This window comes from Lachancea lanzarotensis, scaffold LALA0S04 (genome assembly GCF_000938715.1).
Source record: "Lachancea lanzarotensis genome assembly LALA0, scaffold LALA0S04, whole genome shotgun sequence".
Taxonomy (NCBI): domain Eukaryota; kingdom Fungi; phylum Ascomycota; class Saccharomycetes; order Saccharomycetales; family Saccharomycetaceae; genus Lachancea; species Lachancea lanzarotensis.
The window spans coordinates 752,735-777,504 of record NW_019212882.1 but is presented as its reverse complement, the minus strand read 5'-3'; the positions used below and the strand labels follow the sequence as shown (position 1 = coordinate 777,504).

The window sequence follows — 24,770 nt, the reverse complement described above, 5'->3', positions numbered from 1 at the left end:
ACCATTAAACAGGGCTCATGACCGTGCAGTCATCGCGAAACCAAGCCACAGCGGCCGTAAACAGCGTTTTGTCGCAATTACTGCCCGGATGCTCGAAGATCAAAGACGACCGTTCCGGCAAGCATATGCGCAGCAGAAATACCAACAAAGGCTCCAAGGCACAGCTGATCAGTCGTGATCTTAAACTGGCCGCCGTAGTACGAGATCGGGACGCTCATGGTATCAAAAAGAAAGTGAACCAGCAACGTAAGAAAGAGATCAAGGCTAAATTAGCTCTGCAAGACCAACTGGATCAACGGGCCAAACTGCAAATTTTGAAGAAACACCACGAGGAAGGAACACTGACGAACAAGGAACGCAAATATCTCAATAAGGTCATCGGGAGAAACGTGCGGGACCTGAAAAGCTGGGACATGGAGGACGAAACAGACCTGCAAGATTTGCAGGACTCGATTTTGGAAAGTAGCGGGGTCGCGGAACAAGGGCGTCGCACCAAAAAGGGCAGAAAAGATTTCAAAGAAGGACCCTCATCCAAGGCTCATACTTCTGACCATAGGTACGCTGGTTTGACACCAGGGTTGGCTCCTGTTGGTCTTAGCGACGAGGAAGAGTCCGATGCGGAGTAAGCACAGCCTGGCTGCCATCTCATTTTCATCATTCACCGTCTTGGCTCTTTAAATTGGTCTATAACAAGCATCTACTTCAGTGCTGTATTTTATTATTAATCGAAAGGCACTTGTCCCAGTTCAAAATACGCCTGTCTCGTGTCGATACACACCTTGCGTACCCTTCTTTTCTTGTCATCGAGGGCCACCGCCAATCTGATAAGCACGTCATCCTTGAAAGGCAACAAGTAATTCAGCGGAACATGCTCTGTAAATTTGAGCAAAATCTCGATCGCTGTCAATCTAACCATGTATGTGTTGCGTTTGGCAGGACTGGCTAAATCGAGCATTAACGGAATGAGGCTATGAACGTGTTCCGTAACCAGTTGCGGCGCTTGGTCGACAGTCCCCTTGATTGTACTCAAAGCAGAGAACACCACATCGCTGTTATCCAGCTTGACAGCTTGCAATAGTAGCGCAAGAAGCTTCGGAATGTAACTGATAGTAATTTTGTTTGGAGTGTTCTTCAATATGCACGAAAGGGCCATTAAGTAGTTGGCCTTTACGGACATATCATCGTTTGCTCCAAAAGCAGAAACAAGACGGGGTGCCACATCGCCGAAGAGCTTCTGCTTGTACAGCACTCTCACGCTGTTATTCCACGATACGCCCTTGATTTTTTCAAGAGTTGGTATATCTGTGGGAAACAATTCGAAGAGATTGGCTATTTTTGATCCCTTCACTTTATCTGACAGTAGCTCTACAAACTTGTTGATGACCTCCACCGCCAAACCCGAGTTTTTCATTACCAGACCCTTGGTACACCATGCTGTTATCTCTAGATGAATTATGCTACCGTCTTCAACGTCAAAAACGTCTTGCAAAAAGCTGTCGCCGCACCATTTGTTTGATAAAACAGCTAATAACTCTAAGTAAGACACTTTCTCGTAATATGTGGATTGAGCCCCAGAGGTAGAAAGTAGTTTGATACAGCGAGACGCCAGATCTTCTGCAGCCAAAGTGCAGTCCTTGTCGAACGCGGACAGCAACTTTGTTAAAATAATTACAGAGCGAGTGGACTTTTCCAAAACCTGATATTCTTCAACGAAAATGTGCAGATATTTGTCTAACTCGGTCTGATGCTTCGATCTTGGAGCATAGGTATTGATGTAAAAGAGTACTGACGAAATTAACGTCAAATTGTGATCATCGTCGAATATTGGCTTGCCCAATGCTGCCGCCAATAGCTCTTCTTCAATCTCCGTCTTGAACCTACTAGCAACCATTTCCGTTATGACACTTTTGTTAAAATCAAAGAGTGAGTACAATGCAGACAAAAGCTTGAAACAATTATCACTATCGCCACCATTGGTGGTTGACGCTTTTAGTAAAGACTTCGTCAGTCCAATGATGGCATCGGTCACAAGATGCTGCTTTGAAGTCGTAAAGTCCAGTAGAACATTCAGAATCCTTTCTACATTAACATTTGTGCCATCGACTAGTGCGCTGGTATTCGAAACATAGTCTGCCAAAAGGACAAGAATCTGATTGAGCGCAATCTCGACGATGATCTTTTCTGAAACATCGCTTGTAACTTTTAATCCCTCGAGGGATGCATAATAGACATTGTCATTGTCATCAGTGAGAATGGTCTCGATGAAATACTGCGCTATTAGAGCGATTTCTTCTTCGGTCAGATAATCGGGCATTTGTAACAGTTTTGTCATCTGGACAATCGATAACGTTCTGAGACCAACTTCGGCTTTAGAACTGCCCTTCAAGGCTCTTCCCAATAACATCAAAATCTCGTCTTTGTACTGAATCATCTTACTTTCCCCGCTTTCATCGCGAACACGTCCTTTACTTTCCCTATAAACTTCGGTGTAGGCGCCGAGAAAGAAGGAGAGGTTAAGAATCATCACTTTCTGTTTGTTCACGTCAAGATCACCCACATCATGGAAAATCAACCCTAGCACGTCTGCCAGAACTTTCTCGAGAGAAACGGTATTAGCTTTCGCAAGAGTTGATAATATGGCGCAGCTTTGCTTGAGATCTCTATCATTTTCAAAATTGGGCTTAAGTTCATCAAGGATATACGAATAGAACGTATCAAAAGCGCTCTCTTTGTAGCTTAGAAGCTGAATTGCGATGGCCCTCAAGATTTCTAACGAGTCAGCGTAGTTGTTGAACTCAGCGGCCACGCTTTCTGTTGCGACGCCGTCAGCGTCAGACCCGTGCATCACCTCGAATTTGATAGCATTCCAGGTTGGTAGCCAATGTCGAAAACATGCTTCACCGCCGAAATTATTGATGCATGACCTCAGAGTCAGCAATGTGTCATTTTTCACACTTGGTGACGATGCGGTCATCTTGTCGATCAAATTTCCATAAGCATCCTCTTCGAAAAAGCGACTGGCAGAAATGGCATTGCGTAGCGCTATTTTCAAATCACTGTTGCTGATCTTGTAGGGGTCGTCCTTGGGTGGTTTAAAAGTGATAGGAAAGTAGCAGAACAAAGTGTCAAACAAGTCTTCTTTGAAGCTGGCTATATCATTAAGAGCTGTGCTTACTTTTGTGTTGAGATTGAAAGAGAGTAGTAGATTCCTGGGATCCTTCTCTCCTGTAGCGATCGAAAGAAACGTCTCGATGAAAAGGTTGTTGAGGGAATGACTTTCTAGCATGATTTTCTGGAATTTATCCAACAGTGTGTCTAAGATAAGGAAGCCAAGATACCTCGTCGCTGCTAAATGCTTCGTTGGTTGGTATTCATCCTTGAGCGCGTTGAGAACGCTGCCAGCTTGGCCAGAATAAAAGCATTTCATTCCAACCAGCTTGCTGAGTCCAAGAAGAACTTGATCTAAACAAGAACTGTCGTCAAATTTGCTCAAATAGAACTCCAGCACCACCGAGACGTCATTCTTCAACAGTGTAGTTTTCGGCAAGTGGCCCAGAACTATCGAGAGACAGTGTAACGCCCCCCTTCTATCTGTGTGATCGCCTGAAGTTATGAAGTCCCGTAATCCCACTACCAATTCCAATAATCTTAGTTCGCCGTTGCTGATTCTGCGTGCTATGTGCGAGGCAACGTCTGCGGCTTTCGCCTCATTGCTTGGGAAATTGGCAATAACAGAGACTATATCTGCTCGCAGATGCTGGGTTGAGTAGTCTTGAGGCACCATTTGGAGTTGTTGGTACCGCAGTGCTGCTCTTCTTTTGCGCTATGTAGGTGACAGAGGGAGAGTGGAAGGTCCCAGCTCTTACCATGGATATATACAAATCTAGTCGATTCCTCATTATAGTCACGTGACATTTTCAAATTTTCTACTGGAGTTTTTGGTTAGCTGCTCAATCTCATCGAGCTCGAATCCATCCAATTCTGTCCCCGAGACGCGTCCTGTATTACAACATTCGACCTTCAAATAATTATGATTGTTTCAACTAATATATAAAGACGTCGAGATCTGAGCGTCAAAACATACTTGGTGCTGAACATATGGCCAAAAATCCACTGTTATGTGCGTGTACAATCACCTAATCTATTGTTTTACCTTTTTCTACATCCCTTCTTCCTACCATCATTGTTTAACACCCATTTGCCAGTGTGTTTTTATGTTTTGGTCAATGACAGAAACTTTCAGAAAATCAATACGTTCAGCTACAGTGTGATACCCAAGTAAAATACAAATTCTAGTAACCTTCACCGGCATAATTTATTCTACACTGACTATGGGCCCAATGCCGCTACTCGTAAGAGCATGCTAGCACTTTATTGAGTGTCCATCGCATCCAGATCGACAGATCGAGAACTAAACAAGATAATAAATTCATCTAGAGAAAAGCTTGTCTAAGAGCATCCTGAAACTCTCCTCTTTTGACCTGAGCCCTTCCAAATAGAGTTCCTCCAACTTTATCAGTTTTTGATGCCTACTATGGTGATCACGATTCGCGGTTTTGATGTGGCTGATCTGATCAGATCAGAAACTTTTGAGATGAGGCTAGAATTTCTTTGAAAATCAATAACTACAGACATCATATATACATATAACTACCCAAATTGCACATTACATAAAAATAGGTGACCAAGTTGAGACGAAGAGCGATACAAGACCCTCAGATAATCACTTACAATACATCAAAGTATTAGATTGTAGATCGAACTAGGTGTGGTGCTTGTTTCCGATCTGTTCAATGAATACAGGTTTTACATTTCCACCAAGCTCAGGCGATCAAGAAAACGGCAACTTTAAGTTTCCACCGGTTAACGATGATCCAGCGACCAATGAGACCAAAGAGTCTTTGGAAAGTAGTGCAGAGGTGGAGGGCCTAATTTCTAACGCATCTGAAACCACCTCGACCCACCAGCTCCCCATAGATGTCCCATCGCTGGACACTTCTCCAAACATTATTAGATCTTCCACCCCACTAATGACCCAAAAAATAGAACAGTTGAGCGAGCCAGTCACAATAATATCGACTATTGAACCAGAGCAGATTAGGACAGCGGCCAGCAAAAAGTCTGTGGCTAATGAATATGCTGAAAACATGCGTCAAAATATGGCCACAGACTGGAAGAGCCCGTCTGAGTACGCATTGCACATTTTATTCACAAAATTTGTACGACATGCCGAAAGTAAATTGAATCTTTGCTTACAGTACCCACTGGACTCCGAACCTCCCATTGTCGAGTTGTTGGGCGACGGTGTTGATCAGTCTTTCGACAAGATAACAGAGTCCCTAGGTTTCATATCCAAGAAGAAACCAAAGCCGGTAATAGACGCAATGATGTTTTGGAGGAAGACCAAGTCTGAGGTTGCCGCAGTGGCTGCAGAAAACGTAGAGAGACTAGTCCAAGAATACGAGATTCTTAGGCGCAACACATTCACTCAAGAAGTACCGAAAACAGGAACAAATGGAACTTTGGCTCATAAAACGCATTCTAAATCCTCAAGCCTGGGTAGCAAAAAATCACACAGAAGACACAACTCATCCAAGTCTTATTCAAGCAGCAATAGCAGCGCAGACATGAGACTTAGGGTCATGGAAGACCAAATTACCACAGCCAAAGAAACCGCATTCCAAGCTGACAGGAAATCTCTCATCAGCATTTACATTCTTTGTCGTGTTCTCATAGAAATTGTCAAGCAGGGCTCGGATACCTCGGACGACGATTTGAATGATAAGTTGGAAGAAATCGTTTTTACACAGCTAAAAACAACCGATCCTATTTCAATCTCCTCTAGCATTATAAAATCTTCGAATTGGAATTCCTTTGCGGAACTGCTAGGCTGGATGTCAGAAACGAAATTTGTCACGGTTAGTGACCGATTTATCGCCGATTTAGAAAAGCTGCCACCTTCACTTCCACGCGAACTCGAACCGCCTGTGCATCTTCTCATTTTAGGCATGAGATACTTGAAGTTAAAGAACTACCCTCTCGAGGCTTTTGAAGAAAGCGCCGATTTTGTAAAATCCTTGGCTAAGTTTTTCGTCGCATGCCAAAACTACTCCATTCGATTGGCTTATGCTGAAGTGATAAGTCAACTTCTATTACCGCTAGCTGGATCTGTGACGGCAGAAGTTAACCACCCAACATGGGTTGAAGCGATGCGTCTGATATTAGACAACTGCAGAAAATTTCAAAGTGATACAAAGTTTTGGGCCAGCTCCTTTAAGTTAATGGTTTCCGTACTTTGTGTTTCACCTCAAGAGCTCTTCTGTGAGAAGTGGATGGCACTTTTGGAAAGAAACATAACTAAAATTAAGTCAAAGAGCTTGGAGGAGCGCGTCGTTTTCGCCACTGGATTATCTCGTTTGACCTGGGTATACCTTTTTAGATGCACTGAAACCCTCAATAATACCGAGAGACGCCTAAGAAAGCTGTTCACTTTGTTCTTCACGACTAAGAAGAAAGACAATTGGATCACTACCGACATGGATCTGATCAATCCCCTTACGGATGCCCTTGTAACGATCGGATCTCTTCATTCTTCCTTCATTATGGAGAATGTGATAACTCCGCTCATCAAGATGTCCTTCAATGGGTCAAACCTTGAGAATTTGAGTTACGAAAAGTTAATCCTCGCTATCGACACCTACAGAGGGCTACTTGTCACAACTGAGCGACCAGAGTTCCCAGAAAATGACTGCAGATACAATGAAGTTAACTTGAACAAAATCTCAGCCAAAATGGCAAATGCTGCGTCCAGTGATCACGATGAAGCTTGCAAATATTTCGACAAGCTTTTCCTTCTCTTGGATTCTACCATAGGATCAGAGGTTTGGTCTCCGGAAAATGAACATCAACGTCAATCCAGCACAACGTTTGCGGGTATATCATCGTTCAATTTCGGTTTTTCCAATGAAAGTGCAAACACTTCAGGCCGTGAGATGAACGCTGCCTTATTCGCTGCTATCATCGAAACTCTTCCATGTTGCTTAACTGTCTCTGGATTAATACCATTCAAGTCGTCTATTGAGATATTAGCCAGAAACGCTGTGCACAAAAATGTGCTCATCGCTACAAGCTGTCAAAACGCGCTCAAATCCTTGGCTTTGAAAAGGAACCCTTATACACTGATTACTTGGTTTGCAAAGTACTCCTTCGATTTTGACGAAAAAACTCAGTCCAGCTACAACATGGCTTATCTATCTTCCATGGAGTACCGCAAACTGCTTGTTCACTACATCGAGCTTTTGAAGTGTTGGCTTTATGAGTTCAAAATCTCCAAAGAAATCAAGCCTTTGAAAGAAATAGGTTTAGGAGTTACCCCTGCACCTGCCGCAACCAGTGGTTCTGCAGAGGCCAAGGACAATGAAAAGTATGAATGGAAGAACACCCTGACTGTGATTGAGGATGTCGAAGGCAACGGGTTATTTTTCCTATGCTCTCATGATCCTTTGGTGAGACGTTTAGCAATTCAAATTCTGCGCATTGTTTCCGAGTTTGATGAAGCCATGCACGAAAAAACACATGGACTGGAAAGAACCCACGCTCGTTCGCTATCCAGATTTGTTGCAAAAAGTGGTTCTCGCTTGATAGACTTACTTCAAACGAGCAACTACACCAGCCTTCTTAATAGTAGAAAGCTTTCTCTCAGTGCCGCCGAAAAAGCCAGACTTGCAAAGTTAACCTCAAGACACAAAGGGGAAATTCTCATCAAGCTAGCTGAATCAGATTACGGTGTTGATGCCGCTCTCTGGATGCGTATCTTCCCTGGGATTCTAGGTTTAGTATTCGAGCGATCTCCGGTCACAATGGCTCTTTGCCGATCACTGGTATGCATCCGACTCGTTCAGCTTCATGAAATCATTTTATCCATTGCGAATAATGGTGATGGACCGTCGCGAGAAGTATCTCCTCAAGCTATCGTAAATCAGTGGAAACTTTATTTGATAGTTGCATGTTCTTCGCTAACATCCACCAATGACCAAAAGCTATATATTCCGACCGTTAGTCACCAACATGGCAGAAACAAATCTCAACAAATCTTCACTGTCCAGCATCAGAAAATAAAATCAGCGACGTCTATTTTCAAAATGGTTCTGCCTCTTTTGAAGTGCCGCAATGCTTTCGTCAAGGATGCAATAATCATAGGGTTGAGCTCAATGAATGTGAACATTTTCAAGGCTTACTTACAGAGCGTGGACAGGTTTCTCACATCCTGGCGAATAGAGAGTTCTTCTAATGGTATGAGAATTGAAATTTTCCACATCCTAGCCGTTCTAGCTTCGTTCTTCACAGATGCTACAGTGCTTGACGACGAATGGATATTGAGGAAAATTTCTCAATACCTAAAGGATGCCAAACAATTTTTAGAGATCAAGGAGATCCAGGAATCGTTTGAACATCAGCAGTTACGTTGCTACTTTGCGACGTTATTAACAAACTACTACTTGGGAGTCAAGAAGCACCTTCTAGTCGATGAGCTTTTTCCATTTGAGGCGAGAGCGTCTTGCTTCAACTACTTTAAAGAGTGGTGTGGTTTTGGCCAATATAGTGCCATTTCCACCGACAGGTACAACAAAATGCGAGAAGCGGGATACAGCAAGGACCGAGGTGCTTTGTCCACTGCTATTGAATTTCAAAGAGCCCGTTTGGAATTTGTGGCTCTGGACGTAATGGTGAATTTGTGTTACGACTCCATCACGAAGACAATGAATGACATTCCGGGATCGCCAATTTTCATTTCGTTCGATATATCCGGTCTCGTGTGTTGGATAGATTCTTTATTCAATGCCAGTGACGAGAGAGTCCGGGCTTTGGGTACTTCTGCTTTGAGAGGATTGCTAGAGAACAACCAGGAAAACTACCAGCTTCACAACGAAACTTTAATGCAATACTCACTTCATAATTTGGATACGCGCGTTGCCACCCTTTACTACACCGCAGTCTGCGATTCCCTGCTCAAAATGGAGTCTTTTATTTTACCAGAAGATGACATCGTGCTTCTTGGACTGAGTGGGCTCTATAATGAAAGCAACGAAATTCGGTCCTACTCCATCGACATCCTGTCCACCGTTGAGACTAAAATTTATCAGTCTTCATATACTAAAGTTTTCAAAGAGCGTTTGGCAAACGATTCTAAGACGGTTTACAAATCTACCGCCAAGGAAATCTCCACCATCTTCGCTGAACTACCGTCACTTGAAACTCGGCTCAAAATCTTTTCGAAAATGTGTCGGAATATCAATTTCCTCAAGTCAGAATTGAAACAAGATATGTTCACTCTGCTCGTGCCATGGGTACACAAGTTCATACTAAAAAATTTACAAGACTCTGGCACTTTCATGGTTTTGAATAACTTGTTTGCTATAACGGTGGAACATAATAACAGGTATCCAATGGAAATTGAACAACTTTGGATCTTCCTCGGTAAAGGGAATGGCTTCCAAAACATTCATGTGGCGATGGACTATATTCTGCAAACTTCAATCTCTTCAAGAAATCCACAATTTGTCAGGAGGGCCAAAGACGTTGTTCTTTATCTGGCGAATGTTCCCAGTGGAATGGGCCTCATAGACTCATTTATGAACAATCTCGAGCCCAAACACATGGTTCCTGAACTCTCACACCCTAAGATCGAAATGCCGGCAGGCGAGCAGTATGCGTTTGTGGCTAACATATGGAACCTTCTCGCATATCGGGGAAAGGACGTTGTCTTTTCTAAAACGCAGCTTTCTGTAATATATCTGGTTAACCTGCTTACAATACCAAACGACTCCATCAAATCCAAAGTTCCACGTCTGCTTCATATTTGCTTTTCTCTCTTGGATCATTATGTTCCTATCGTTCATGAAAGTGCGGCGAAGATATTATCTGACTTGATCTTTGGTCTCGTACCCACCCATGAGAAAGCGGAAGAGACGGTTACTTTAATAAAAGATCGGAATAAGATTTGGGCTTACGACAATCTTGTCAAAGACAAAAATGGCGCGCGCTCTCCCAAGACAATGGACTCTTTAGTGAGAAATGTTGTACAGCTCTTCTCCTCTTTCGAAAAAATACAGGTGGATTGGCAAAACATTGCCCTCACATGGGCTACAACGTGTTCTGTTCGGCATGTCGCCTGTCGTTCCTTCCAGGTTTTCAGATCTTTGCTGACGTTTCTTGATAAACAGATGCTTCGAGATATGCTTCATAGGTTGTCGAACACAATATCGGACGAAAATAATGAAATTCAAGGGTTTGCGATGCAAATTTTAATGACATTAAATGCAGTCACCGCTGAACTGAGCCCGGCTAAACTGATAGATTTCCCGCAAATGTTTTGGGCGCTGGTGGCTTGTTTAAGTAGTGTTCATGAGCAGGAGTTTGTGGAAGTGCTTTCGAGTTTAACCAAGTTCGTATCGAAAATCGATCTGGACTCGCCGGACACCGTCCAATGCTTAGTTGCGACTTTCCCATCATCCTGGGAGGGTAAATTCGATGGATTGCAACAAACGATAATGGGAGGCTTGCGCTCACAGAATTCTTGGGACGTTTCTTTAGGGTTTCTTGATCGTTTAAACCTTTTCCGAGATAGCAAGATTATTGCGAATAGCGAATCGAGAATACTGTTTGCATTGCTCGCAAACCTGCCCCGGTTCCTTCACGCAATGGAAGAAGGCGAATTTGATGAAGGCGTAAAGAAAGCTGCAGAGTCACTGATTAATCTTGCTGATAGTAAGGGCCAGCCCTCTTTAGCTCGGCTTGTCGATTCTTTGTCAAAAAATAAGTTCCGATCGAAGAGGGACTTCTTAAGTCAGGTTGTGAGTTTCATCTCCCGGGTTTACTTCCCTGACTACTCAGCGCAGGCGCTGGTGTTCTTAATGGGACTTCTTTTCAATAAAATCGACTGGGTGAAGACAGAAACCTTACAGATATTGAAAAATATAGTTCCATTGATAGATTTGAGTCGCCCTGAATTCACAGGCGTTGGGGCAGATCTCATTTCACCACTTCTAAGACTACTGTTAACTGAGCACGAGACTCAAGCCCTGGAAGTGTTGAACTCTGTTCGTAATGTTTCCGGTAGCAAAATGGATAAAGATGTTCTGCGAATAAGTATGGGAAACAAGGACGCTAAAATTTCTTATAGCAGAACAGCAACTTTATTTGGTATTCCAGAAGAAAGCGGGTGGTCCGTGCCCATGCCAACGATGACAGCAGCCACCACGAGGCACAATGTTCACGCAGTTTTCACGACATGCTCGGATAGCTCTTCCGATGATGCTGTCTATCAGGAGCCTAACGAAATGGTCGATGTACTTCAGTTTCACGCGGATGGTGGCTATGCAGCAGCCGCAGCTGTGGAGGCCAATGATACGACGTCTGTATTGGAGGATAAAGATGGATCTTTAAGTCATATGTGGGCAGAACTAGATAATCTCGATACCTTCTTCACCACTGAAGTGGGAAATCATGATGCTGGGTTTAAACCTACAATGTTTGAACACGCTCACTCCAATTCAGGTGACACAGTCCGAATCGATAATCCTCACAACCTTGAGTCGGCACCCCAATTGTATGATAAAAAGGTTTCGGTGATCCTCAATCACAGCTTGACGAGAACCCCATCCAATGTTTCTTTCAAGACAAATTTAGCAGACTCTTTTGGCACCAACATGCACGGGGGTCCTCATGTTCTCACCGACAACAACAACATGCACATTAGTCGAGCGGGTGCCGGTGCGACGAGACCTAACTCTGTAGGACCTTTTCAACCAGTGAAATCCGCCTCCAGAATAGCTCAGATCTCATCGCATCCTGCCTTGGATTCTACGTCACCCACAAAATTAAAAGGTGTCGATAATCAGGAACACCTTTTCAGATTCGAAGGAATACTGAGGAACCCAAATAGAAATAAAAAGATGTGGCAAAAACAGCAACATCAGCAGCAGCAATTGCTTGCTCAGACATTCCGAGAAGAGTCCAACGGCTATCAATACGAACGGGGCTCTTCTGGGGATCTTTCTTCTCATATGGGAATGATCAAGAGCCCTCCTCTGTCGCCAGCAGCGGTACAAAACGGTAAACCTGCATTACCTGCTGTGAAAGAAACGTCCAAACAAAAAGGTTCGCAAGTAAAACCGAAAAACGTGAAGCATCACTATCATCTTCCGCATTTTCCAGGGCGACTATCGGACGGGAAACTAACTCCGCCACTTTCAAGCTCTTCGGCTGCATTCTCAATCCGTTCAACTCCTTCTCCCAGACCAAACAAGTCTTCGGCCCCTACTCCACTGATGACTCCGCAAAATCATATGTCCAGAACCGTTAAGTCCTTCCATGGTAAATCGCGAATTGGATCAGGGTTAGAGAATACGAGCTTCAACCAGGAAACCCCAGTCCAAAGATTAATGCAGGGCAGAAATTTGGAAGATGATTTACTGATTGAAAAGCAGCTCCTTTCATTACAGGACGAGTTGCAAAATAGATCGTCAAGTGGCGATGTTAATTCCAGGTGAATGAACTAATGTTACTATTAAATGGTAAACGGCTTCTCCAAGTCATCTATATTATTTGCTTGTAAAACTTCCTTGGCAGGACTCTTTCCGCTACTGAGACATATAAGGCGGTAAATACCTTCCAAATAACTGCACCTCTAGCTGATCGAAAGCACCAGGAACGTATGAATCAGATGCAGCCACTTCAACAGTGGGGTCTTTAGGTTTTTTAGAATCATCGACTGATGTCTGCGGCACGAGAGACTTGTCGTCAGATTCCACGCTACCACCTATGTCGAAAAAGTTGTCCATTTCCATGACATCGCCCCCAAAATCGTAGTCTCTATTCATGAGCATACCAGACGTGTTTACCGTGTTCATAGTGTTGACCCCCGACAATGTTGCGTTGTTCTGTAATGCATTATCGGTAGGGTTCTCAAAGGCCAGCAAATCAAGATTACTCGTTTCTAAATTGTATGGATTTGGCCCATCCGCTAAATTAATCGATTCGTTTCCCTCTGGTATAGAACCGTTATTAGGAAATGAAGCCGTGTATTGATCTTGCTTTACATGGCTCCATTTTATAGTCTTTGAGTTGAACTTTTCGAAAAGCATGTGTAACAAGTTATACGTCCTCGCAGCCGCCATGCTAGTATCCTTCAAATAGAGTAACACGCTTTTACCCATTTCTGCATCGGTTTGAATCTCGCTATACTCCTGTTCTCCATCCTCATCGGTAGGAGAAACTTCGTGCAAATAGAAAATCAATCCAGCAACCGAAAAGAAAATGGTGTATATGCTGAACCAGTACGATCCCGTCAAAGTTTTTTTCTCCATCATCTTTTTAGCAAGCTTCACCACCGTGCGAGCCACCGACACGCAATTTCGGGCCCTTTGAATGGAAAGCGAGTCAACGGTCTTAGATGAGGGTATCGCAGACAAATAATGAATGAAGGGACGGTACAGGATAATCTGTACTTGAAGGAAAGATAGGTGTAAGAGCTGGTTTGCCCTCTCATACTTTGCTGGTACGTCATTCACGCCAGGAGTCAATTCTGGCGGCAGGTTATCTAACCACTGCCGCAGCTTGATTTCAAGTTGTGTGACTACGTCATGTGAGATGAGATTGTTCGTCTTCTTGACTGGATACAGCTCAGCGACAATATTATCTAATATCATTATGAGCTTAGTATGATGATTGGCAATTCCTGAAGACGACAAAATATCACCTTGTTGGTCAAAATGAAGGCCAGTTTCTGTTATGTTTTCGTCTGCCAGTTCAGCCGGGAAGGCTTGATCGAAATCCCTTTGTGAAACGCTTCTTGGTAAACCAAGCATGGTGTTTACGTAGACGTCCATTTTGTAGATGGTATAAAATAGACGTTTCCGCATTTCAATTTCAATAGGGTTGTAGTCTTGGGTTTGTGCATTTAAGTTCCGATGCATTCCTTCGCGTAATGCATTCCGCATCGCTGCACCGATATAGGTATAGCATGTAGACAGTCTGGCCGAGCACTGTAGAAAGATGAAAAGCATGAGAATCGCTTGTATGGAATACAGATCTCGAGCATTCGTGATATCAATAAGATTGCGTGCGGCTATGAAGTACTTGTAGCCTTCGTCTTGCATGAATTGATTCGGCGAGCTGGTGCTGTTCTCGGAAGTACCAGTCGAAGATTTTTGAGCGGACTTTGAAAAAAGAGCACCCACAGCCATCACGCTATAACACAAGGGCAGGAAATGCATTTGCTCATGAGAATACTCGTGAGGATCTGTTTCGTAGAGTTTGTCCAGAGTTGCGATAAAGCTGGGACGGTGATAAAATCGGAAAAGCACGCAACACTGCTCCCACGTTACATGGATAAAATGTAAAGCCACAGATTTCGGAGGAAGTATAATTTTGATTTCTCGTCCCTCTTTCGATTGTATGGAGCCGTCGATACCTTCAATGACATCCGAATTTAGCTCTGGGGTTGCCCCTGTGCCCGCCATTCCAGCATTTCCCAAACCGATCCCTGGAGACTCCAGCTCGTACGGACTTTCCTGGGAGCCAAAATTACGCTCGTTGCTGACTTCCTGGACAGCTCTGGCGAACCCGTTATTTTTCAGCAACGCCTTAGCAAAGGCGTTGACGTCCAGAGTCTCTATGGGACCCATCTGTGGGAAAATTTGGGAGAAAAAAGTCTGGTATTTTGTGAGGGTGTGCAGTTGTGCGTGTCTTGAGAGCCTTGTGAAATTCGAGTTGGAACGTGAGGTTCGAGCACAAGGTGAAGGTGCACCACCGCCACCGGTCGTTGTCGTTTCATTGCTTTCTGAATTTACCGGAGTGTTAAAAGACGGTTGTTGGCTCAAGGAAGCCCGTTTGCTGGGCTGGTTGTAAGTGCACTCGTACGAGTACACTGTGCAATGTATGCACGGTTGTTGTCCATCGCATTTGACCTTTTTTTTACGGCATTCGTCGCAAGCGCGAGTCACACGTCGACGTTTATGTTGCGTCGTCTCCAGCATCCTGTTATTAATTATATGGAGCTAAGAGCTCTCTAATCGATCCTAATTGAATGATGATGGGTCAAGCCTTATTGAACAAAAAGCTGCTGCGACTAATGTAGAACCATTGAATGCGTCTCACATCAACACTCAAAACCAACTGTATCGAACTCACAACCGGTTGTCCTATCAGATTATATACATTCAAGTAGGGTTCCCTATGAAATGCGTTTTTTGATGCGATTTTTCACCAGGACATTAATTTTCCAGTTAGCTTGAGGCATTTTTCCAGATTGCAGTAGGCTATACTAGAATGAGAGCGAGAAGGGTCGAGAGACGAGAGACAAGAAGTCGTTAAGAATCGCATTGGTGATGTGCTACAACATTGCTCGAGAATGATCGAGACGGAAGAGATAATTCATAGAGATATTTAGAAGAGCGTGATTTTTCGATTTTATTTTTATGGGGAAGCCTGGGATGTGAAGTTCGTAAAAGAAGTTCTTACGAAGCTCCTAAGAAGTTTGGTATTATGCGATGAAATGGAAAACATCAACGGGGAGAGGTGTGATTGTTTCCCGGGTTACGAATTATCGAGAGGGAAATTCATATCGGTTTGGCAGATTTAGAGAAGGTGAACAGCAAGTGAGGCTTTTCGATAACAATTGAGCATTTATCTTAAAATTCGCGGGGGCCTCTGAGTTCCTTGCCTTTCTGGAAAAGATGGTATGACATGGTACGGCAATGAGAAACAAATGTCGCACAAGTGCGTGAGGAGTTGAAAATGATCCAATGTGTCAACCAAGTACGAAGTGATCGAGCGTGCCAACTAAGGACGAAGTGATATGGAAAAGGCCGGAGTTTAATGTGTCAAAAAGGGCGGGTGCTAAAATAGAGGAGCATTGTACAGAGTACATTTGAAGAGACTACTTGGTTGGGATACATTATAAAGGGGTTTCGGTAGCCGTTGTATGCCAGCTCAAGCGGACTAATTATGAAATGAGACTTTTTCTGTGGGTTTCTTCCCACACATCCACGTCCAAGTTCCTCGATGATGCTTTAAACAAGAGGAGCGCACTGTTACGTTGAAATTGAGATACCAGATCCGCCTCTAAGGTATGGATATCAAATAGGCACGTGACCAGACGCAAAATGGCCACTACAGCAGTAATGAGTTGTTCATATCCATCCATCTGCAAAGCTTTTGGCTTTCAGGGTTGTATCAGTAGAACAAAATATTGCCGAGCCATAGAACCGTCCCCTAAACAGTAAGAACTCACAACCAGATGCCTGGGTATGGAATGGAAATGGCGTTCCGGACACTCAGGCCATCCGGGTGTGATTCCAATTTGAGAGTATAGGTAATTCAATTTCATGAGCCCAGCACGTGATCCGAATTCTCGAGAAGGTAATGAGACATAACACTTGCTGGCTCGTTACCTACTAACCACCCAGCACGCCCTCACTAAAAACGCCCTCACATACCCGCTTTTCAATGCGTTGTTTTATTCGTACACTATGACACAGCGTAAACAGCAGCTTTAAAACCCCTGGCAGTCATTTTGTCTTGCTTGAAAAGTGCTATCCCTATCCCATAAACAAACCCGCTTTCCGGGACCCTTTCTCCCACTCTTCTCCTATACTCCCGGACACTCACACGTAATTCACTTTTATCACTTTTATCCAGCGTGTCCGTCAAATCTTCGGAAAATACCCACATCACGTGACTTCAGGCTATACTCGCACATATTGTCACCTTAACCCCCTGGTTCGCTTCTGAATGAGGTTCAAAGCTTGTGTTCCGAATTCAAATCTTGATTCTGCTCTCCCTACTTCCTCCGACATCATACCCATTAACCTACAAAGCTGGAGTCGTATTTACATACAATTTCCACTTATACACAAATATACAAGTTCTTGACCTTGAAAAACTCCGCTAACTAAGCCCTAAAACAGCATTTGTACACCTCTTCCAAGCTTGGACTTACCACTGCTGCACAAGTGCCAAAATCATCATTATCGAAACTCTTCCCTTCACTTCGTGAGAAGTGCCCCACTCTACAGTTGTCAACAAACAAAAACAAAACAAACAGTCATCAAATGTTTACTGACAAACTCAAACTAAGTCAACAACAATCATCAAATACATAGTGGGCCTACCGCTGCAAGTTGACGGATAAACTTCGGCGGCTATAATTGACAAGCACAAGAACGTTGGGTGGATCAACCTCAAACGTTAGCGTGTGAAAGACCCGGTCTCGATATTCTTATTTCACCTCTCATTTTTTCTAATTTGACTAGTTTCTACTCCCTCTTTGAAGTGAAATTTAAGCAGGAATAAAGGTAAAAGAGTTTGGACAGTCGGTGAGAACAATTGGGTGGAAACACATATTGTAAGCGGAAGGGAAGGATTAGTGGACATTAATCGCTTCGAATACTCTGACTGGCTTTCGGCCCTTTTTTTGTTTTGCGCTTAGAAGAGCTTCTTTTCCAGATTTGAACCAGGCTCAATAGACTTCAAAGTCCAGGAAAGTGCGTGGTGTCGTTTGAATTGGACCCTTTATAAGTGCACCTATCATGGGCCAAGAAATGGGCAGCACACAGCAAAATCAAGTATGTTGAGGAAATAAATTTATCTGGGTTGCGGAAGGGCAAATCCGGCAATGGTGGACCTTCAAAGGAATGAGCTCTAGGGACTTCACATATTTCAAGCGGCTCGCATGGTGCCTTTTTTACATCCTTTGGTTCCGGTTTATTCTTTTTCGCGCACATTATGGCCTTGTTACTAACATAATTCCTTTCTCTCCTCAGGACCTGATAGATGCAGTGATCTCGGTGCTGGCCACCCCAGAACAACCTACCACGGTCGCAAATGTTTATTCAAATGAACGCAATTTGGCAACCGAGGTCCAAGCCTACGCAAAGATAGCAGGCCGCAATTGGACTCTCTATGTAAAACATCTCGCTTTGAGTATCGGTCGTAATACCGATCCTCAGGATCATACCGTGGATATAGATTTGGGACCAGCTAAAGTAGTCTCCCGTAAGCATGCTTCGATCAAGTACAATCTCAACGGCGGGTTCTGGGAATTACAGGTCGAAGGTCGAAACGGGGCCAAAGTGGATTTCAAACGTGTCGCTGCCGGACCGCAGGCCGATCCAGTGCAATTGCAATCAGGCTCCATATTAGACATTGGAGGCACGCAAATGATGTTTATTTTGCCAGACCGTGGTCCATTCGTTGATCAGCAGGCGTTGGATCATCTCATCCCCAAGCTAAATGCAACGTATGGGGCCACAACAACAAACCCTGTTCTGCAAGATCTGCTGCGAGGTGTATCACAACCTCGAAATGCGGTAAAAGCGTTTCGCATGTACAATTCCTATGAGAATCCGTACGCTGCTGCTTCCGCCGGAGGATCATATACGTCCCCTCAGATGGGAGCCGGTTACGGTGCCGTAATGGACCCCGGCTTTTCTGGAACAAACGATGCCGCTTCAGATTTGTCCCGCGAGGAGAATAAGAACGTCAAACCACCCTTTTCATATGCCACCATGATCACACAAGCCATTCTTTCGAACCCTGAAGGCGTATTATCCCTTGCTGACATCTACAAGTACATTTCTTCAAACTTTGCCTACTATCGTTATGCGAAGACCGGTTGGCAAAACTCCATTAGACATAATCTTTCACTCAACAAGGCGTTTGAAAAAGTCCCACGAAAGCCCAATGAGCCGGGCAAAGGTATGAAATGGCGCATAAGTAAGGATTATCAAAAGGATTTCATGGATAAGTGGCAGTCGGGCAAAATTTCCAAAGTGAGGAGAGGATCGTCAGTGGCTCGCCAATTACAGCTGCATATGACAAAATTTAATACCCTGCCACGTCAAGGTGCGGGTGCTGTTGATCGAGAGTCTTCTGGAGATCAAGATGAGGAAGAGTCACAGACTCAAAAACGTCGGTCGCTGCATTCCTCAGAAAAGGCGCAGTTTGACCACCAGCATCAGCAAAGGTCCCAAGAGACCACTGTCGACAATTTCAAAGACGTACAGGCACAACACCAGCATCAGCATCAACATCAAAATCAACGCCACTCACAAGTAGAACCACAACGATCGACGATTTCAGGAACTTACCATGTTTCACAGGAGAACGGTCAAAACCCTTCACCATCATCCGCGAATTTATATGCCTCGTTGCATCCTCCGACCAATCTACCACCTGCGTCTTCTCTGTCACCAATAGCCACAGGAAGGCCTCCTTCGCCGCAAATGCATCCGCCATTGAATGTTCCAGCGAGACAGTCGTCATCTTCTGGATATCCCACACTGCCGCGTCCCACAACGCGTCCTCCTACTTCGCATATCCAAATTGGCAGCAGTATACCAAGCACGGCATCCCGGCTGTCTCCAGCCCAGGATTCCTTACTACGGTCGCCCACTAGACCATTCCACATAACAGCTATGGAGGCGTATACACCAGAGCGTGGCAGCGGGCAGCAAATACGCTCCCCGGACGGAACACATGCACCTCAATTGAATGTTGACACTAGAGGTTCAACACGACAGACGCTGCCACAGACCGCGCAAAGTTCTCCCGGCGTGTGGAACTTGCTGCAATTTAGCTCTGTAAACAACACTCCGGCTGGTTTTCGAGCCATGGAGGAGGCCGCTGCACAAAGTCATGCCAGCAATAACGAAGCGCCACGAATTCTTCAACAAGGTCCCCAGATGGGCCGCATGGCACAGGATCGAAACCAAGTGCCCACCTTACACATAAACGGCAGCTCTGTGGAGCCTGACAAACACTCAAACGGTGACAAGGATTCAGAGTTCGTGTCGTCTCCGATCAAGAATCACGGCAAAGATGCGTCAAAGGGCGTCAAAGATTTGATGCTGGACATAGAGGGCGCAAAAATCAGCGTGGTTGATGATCATAGATGAGGGAGAATGAGTTCGCTGTTCCGAGTCTAGGCATCTTCTGTTAACTATAGAGACTAGTTATTTGACCGTCTATGCCCTTTGAAAGGCTCGGCGGGCCATTATTCTTTTTCTTTGTTTGTTTGTTTTTTCTTTTTTCATCTGCAAGGATCGTCCGTGCATGAAGCAGGAACGAGACACGAAACATTGTAATAAAATAGAATTATACGATAACATGACATTTTATCAAGCCCCGAGGTCACGTGGCTGGGAAATTTGCACCGATAGAGTCATGTTATACGTGAACGTCGGGTTTACCTTATAGAACAATATATTACACCAAGATGAGCAGAGACGCCCATACGCTGTTGTTAAGGGACAATCAGTGTTGTTTGAGACGCTGAGAATGGCAATCGATGAGCTTCCCAATTCTAACTTGTGTGTATGCTACAGCTCGGATGACCGTGACATCTCGAGGTTGATGGCGGACTTTTTGACACAACAAAATGGAGATGCAACCAAGACGCTGTTTTTCGTTTCTGCCATAGACCGGTTCCCCGTAGCAGAGTTCTGTGAATTGTTGCCACCTCAGGAGCACGCTGCGCTGTTTGAAAATGTACGCGTGCTGACTAGTCTGGATATGGACGAGTTTACAAGCACGGTGGGCCAAATATCGCGATCCGTGTTTGCGGCGCGATCCGCGCTCCAACGTTCTGAAACGTGCCATAACTCGGCCCCCAATGGGTTCCAAACACTCATTTTAGTGCACGGACTCGATGTGATTTTTAGAAACACGGCTTTGAAGGACCAACAGCATGCCCATCGGTCTTTAAAAGATATCATGTTGCGACTACGTATGCTGGGCAACGTCGACGATTTTGGTACCCGCACGATCCTTCTGTTCCCACCCCGACAAGCACCGCCACCACCATTGTCCCATGATAACCAGCAATCCTCCCACCTACCGCTTCAAAAACGACATAAGTCGTCAGGAGGACCGTTTTTTCAAAACTACAATTCTCTCTCTGCATACGTCATGAAGTTCTATGCCGATTCTGTCATAGACATAGCAACCTGAATCTAGTTTGTGACTGCTTTTTCAATTCTTGCACCCAGACATTTGGTAGAGTCATGTGATGTCTGGTTTGGGAAAGTTTCAGAAAATAGAGATTTTGGAAAAAATTGCGTCGCTTTTTCTGCGTGGGTATCTCGAAATTTCGCGCAACCACAGTTAGCCCGAGCGCTCCAACCTGGCTAACGGGTAGGCTCTCTGTCTAGCGCCTCTGTCGAGCCCAGTACGCTGGCGTGCTGGTCTCCGCAGTATCGGTTGGTGAATCTCTGTCTAGCCCCAGTGTGCGTCCTTCCAGTGCCCTGTCTAGCTCTCCGTCTGGAACCTACGCGACGCTCTGTCTGGAAGCCAGGCAGTTCGTATCCGCATGGACATGGTCCCGTCAGTCTCAATGCCGAATCTCTAACTATTGGTTTGTGGGTAATGGAAAAAAGCTAGTTGAAATTTGAACATTGAATTATTCGACTCTAGTGGCAGAAACAACTAAGCACAACCAATAGAGATGTCTTCTTTCGAGCCAGTTGTTGTTATTGATGGTACGTTATATTATGAGAGGAAACCAGGGCGTGAGAATGCGCGAAACGGGATTGAAATGCGACCAAAATGGTGTTAATGCGATATCGACGAACAAGAAATGATTGCGACACACATACATGGTGGAAATTTGATGTGGATTGCAGCAGAGTGATGCAGAGCACAAAAGCAACATCCACGTATTGCTCAACATGAATACCACCTAGTGTCAGCATTTCTTATTCCCGCGTAGCGCGTCTCCTCCCGCTGCGAATACAAGCAAGCGAGAAAAATATACTAACTTTTCATTCTTTTTCTACAGGTAAGGGTCACTTGCTAGGTCGTTTGGCCTCAACTGTTGCCAAGCAACTCTTGAACGGCCAAAAGATCGTTGTTGTCAGAGCCGAAGCTTTGAACATCTCCGGTGAGTTCTTCAGAAACAAATTGAAGTACCACGACTACTTGAGAAAGGCTACTCGTTTCAACAAGACTCGTGGTCCTTTCCATTTCAGAGCTCCTTCCAGAATCTTGTACAAGGCTATCCGTGGTATGGTTTCTCACAAGACTGCCCGTGGTAAGGCTGCCATGGAACGTTTGAAGGTCTTCGAAGGTGTCCCACCTCCATACGACAAGAAGAAGAGAGTCGTGGTTCCACAAGCTTTGAGAGTCTTGAGATTGAAGCCAGGTAGAAAGTTCACTACTCTAGGTAAGTTGTCTTCCTCTGTCGGCTGGAAATACGAGGATGTTGTCTCCAAGTTGGAAGAGAAGAGAAAGGTTAGATCCGCCGAATACTACGCCAAGAAGAAGGCCTTCAACAAGAAGGTTCTTGTTGCCAACGCTGCCAACGCCGAATCTGAGGTTGCTCAAAAATTGGCCACTCTCGGTTACTAAATTTCATGAATTGTTGTGTAAAAGAACAAGTCTACAAATCATATCAGTCCTACAGTTTTTTGTATAACTAAAACTAATAAAATTGGAAACCTTTACTGCTAGCATCTTGAGACGTTTTAGATAGGTATAAAACCGTTTCGTACAGGTGCCGCTTTTGCAACTCTGTTTGGCCAAGGGCACGAATCTCTACTGTGAGCTTAACCAGACTCTTTATAAATAAGAATAATGCTGTATATGTGATGAAAGTTCAGTGAGACTGTCCTGATGCTGTGAAATGGTGTGGGCTTGGAAAAGCGGAGAACTCGAGTCATATTGATGCCGCCAATGAACGCTTGTTTTGTCTTGGGAAAGCGCGTCAAGACCTCCTACAACAGATGGCGCAAATTCTCATAAATGCAGAACGTAATGCATGTTGACGGTATGGCACGCACGAGGTTCGCAGCAAGACCCTTGTACAAGCCTTTCACGCCATCCTTTGTATATATGGAGCCAACCAAGGCCCACAGTTTGTAGGATGCCTCGTTACCAACAGCTTCAAAACTTTGCAGGTTCGATTTGAGTAGTTGCAGCGGATATACGGCTGATACTGAGACCATTTTGCTCATAGACGTTAGTAAGATGTTTTCGAAGTTCCCCAGTTTTTGTTCTTCTTTGATGTTCCTGCTGGCAAAATACCGATGCTTCAAGGAATCGTAAGCTGAGAAGTAAATGGCACCCTGGGCCACACCAAATATCGATGGCACCAATCCTCTCCAGAACCCAGTCAGTCCCTCTTTTTGGTAAATTTTAAAAATTCCATCTAGGGTCGATTTGTAGCGCCTTTGAGCATGTGTGCTTGTGGACATGATTCTGGTCTTGACTACCCAGATTGGATTTGTGAGTAAAGCGGTTGCAGCGCCACTCAACGCTGCTGACGTGAGGTACAGAAGTGGACCCATTTGACTGTCGTTTTGGAACGACGTTCTATTGTGAGCATCTTGATCTATCCAAAGTCTGTAGACCGTATCTTTTGAAAAACGGTAGAGTCCGAAATAAAGGCCCCATGCCACGGAGTTGCCCACCAGATTGACACCGAGTCCACGGTATGCTTCTTTCACAATGCTGCTGTGAATTCGTGCTTCTTTGAGGATATTTCTCACCACATCGGTGTAGCCTAGAGCTGAGTTGGAAGTAGCCAAGAGCTGAAGACGCAATTTGACCAAGTCCAACGGGTGAGTGGCGATCGTAGTCACAGTTCCCGCTGTAAGCCCCGCCACGATTTCTCTTTGGAGTGGTGTACCATGTTGCATTTGCCAGAAAATGTGGAATTAGTAAAGTTTTGCTCAGCTTTGAAATGTGCAGGATGGAGATGCTGATTGATGATGCTTACACACCCATCGACTATCCTAACTACAGGTGACAACGGAACGAAGAAAGAATCGAAGACACCAGCAAACACAGCTTGGCAACGATATTAAACAGAATGGTTCAATTCATTCATTACTCATATATACAAGCAACACATCATTTACATTAATATGTGGGCGAATCGTTGTTAGACAGACAGCCCTCAATTTTCTTTCTAATCTTTCTAGTTCAAACACTTGGTAGGGGGCTCAACAAACTAAACAAGTTTGGTCTGTTGGCAGTGTGGGCCCATCCAAGATATAGCACAAATGGTAACCAGCCGTAGTGAGCAACGGTTTGCGATAAGCTGAACACTTTGCTGAAGCGTTCTTTGGACTCATCGCTCAAAATAAAAGAAGGAAGATACGCCATGACTGATGATTGTGTGAACAGAGAGGAGATCTCAGCGATTAAAGTACAAGAGATGATACTTTAAAAGCGAGTTGTAGACGCCTATTGGTTAGCTTTCTTTGATTCTGGTGAAATATTATAGAGGTCATTTAACAACTTTTCCTCCCGTTAATTATGACATGGAACGTGAGCGACAAAAATTGCAATCATGTGACTATCACGTGTTTGTTTATCGCTACGTTCAAAGCTTATTAAACAACTAGGCAGAATGGGATAACTTCAATTCACGACGCTAGTAGAGACACCTCCCATGTCTCCCTCCTTCGCTTACTTTTCATGGACGTTTCTGTCTGATTTTTTTCCACAAATCAGGCGTCAGACAATGACCGTGACAGAATTGCTGAAAGCTACTGCTCACTGGTGGTTGTGACGTCGGAAACCTCAGATTCTCACAACTCATATAACCAATTCCAAGGCTACATAAAGATGTACATCGTTTCTTCTAAGCTTTTCTCTATCTGGCGTCAGACAATACCAAAGTGATCATTAGCACGTGATACAACGACAGCGTCAGAATTCGAGAGGGAAAATGTCTACGACAATCTTCAACAGTGAAGGGTAGCAAA

The 24,770-nt window shown here is 44.4% G+C and overlaps 9 protein-coding genes across 9 annotated transcripts; 5 read left to right on the top strand and 4 right to left on the bottom strand.

The window, feature by feature from the left end:
• Positions 1-17: 17 nt before the first annotated feature.
• On the top strand, positions 18-626 carry RRT14 (LALA0S04e08680g1_1; the record flags this gene model as incomplete). Its single annotated transcript, XM_022772954.1, has 1 exon — positions 18-626. One exon carries the CDS (start codon positions 18-20, stop codon positions 624-626), a length of 609 nt encoding a protein of 202 aa, XP_022628367.1.
• A 95-nt stretch (positions 627-721) lies between these two features.
• On the bottom strand, positions 722-3,784 carry MET18 (LALA0S04e08658g1_1; the record flags this gene model as incomplete). Its single annotated transcript, XM_022772953.1, has 1 exon — positions 722-3,784. The coding sequence occupies one exon, from the start codon at positions 3,782-3,784 to the stop codon at positions 722-724; it is 3,063 nt and encodes a 1,020-aa protein (XP_022628366.1).
• A 1,009-nt stretch (positions 3,785-4,793) lies between these two features.
• TAO3 (LALA0S04e08636g1_1) lies at positions 4,794-12,551 on the top strand (the record flags this gene model as incomplete). The annotated part of the gene is made up of 1 exon (XM_022772952.1): positions 4,794-12,551. The coding sequence occupies one exon, from the start codon at positions 4,794-4,796 to the stop codon at positions 12,549-12,551; it is 7,758 nt and encodes a 2,585-aa protein (XP_022628365.1).
• A 90-nt stretch (positions 12,552-12,641) lies between these two features.
• On the bottom strand, positions 12,642-15,038 carry ASG1 (LALA0S04e08614g1_1; the record flags this gene model as incomplete). The annotated part of the gene is made up of 1 exon (XM_022772951.1): positions 12,642-15,038. One exon carries the CDS (start codon positions 15,036-15,038, stop codon positions 12,642-12,644), a length of 2,397 nt encoding a protein of 798 aa, XP_022628364.1.
• Positions 15,039-17,696: 2,658 nt separating this feature from the next.
• On the top strand, positions 17,697-19,958 carry FKH1 (LALA0S04e08592g1_1; the record flags this gene model as incomplete). The annotated part of the gene is made up of 1 exon (XM_022772950.1): positions 17,697-19,958. The coding sequence occupies one exon, from the start codon at positions 17,697-17,699 to the stop codon at positions 19,956-19,958; it is 2,262 nt and encodes a 753-aa protein (XP_022628363.1).
• Positions 19,959-20,340: 382 nt separating this feature from the next.
• Positions 20,341-21,012, top strand: CSM2 (LALA0S04e08570g1_1; the record flags this gene model as incomplete). The annotated part of the gene is made up of 1 exon (XM_022772949.1): positions 20,341-21,012. The coding sequence occupies one exon, from the start codon at positions 20,341-20,343 to the stop codon at positions 21,010-21,012; it is 672 nt and encodes a 223-aa protein (XP_022628362.1).
• A 493-nt stretch (positions 21,013-21,505) lies between these two features.
• Positions 21,506-22,407, top strand: LALA0_S04e08548g (LALA0S04e08548g1_1; the record flags this gene model as incomplete). The annotated part of the gene is made up of 2 exons (XM_022772948.1): positions 21,506-21,539; positions 21,839-22,407. 2 exons carry the CDS (start codon positions 21,506-21,508, stop codon positions 22,405-22,407), a joined length of 603 nt encoding a protein of 200 aa, XP_022628361.1.
• Positions 22,408-22,772: 365 nt separating this feature from the next.
• Positions 22,773-23,696, bottom strand: FLX1 (LALA0S04e08526g1_1; the record flags this gene model as incomplete). The annotated part of the gene is made up of 1 exon (XM_022772947.1): positions 22,773-23,696. The coding sequence occupies one exon, from the start codon at positions 23,694-23,696 to the stop codon at positions 22,773-22,775; it is 924 nt and encodes a 307-aa protein (XP_022628360.1).
• Positions 23,697-23,982: 286 nt separating this feature from the next.
• On the bottom strand, positions 23,983-24,165 carry TOM7 (LALA0S04e08504g1_1; the record flags this gene model as incomplete). Its single annotated transcript, XM_022772946.1, has 1 exon — positions 23,983-24,165. One exon carries the CDS (start codon positions 24,163-24,165, stop codon positions 23,983-23,985), a length of 183 nt encoding a protein of 60 aa, XP_022628359.1.
• Positions 24,166-24,770: the final 605 nt, after the last annotated feature.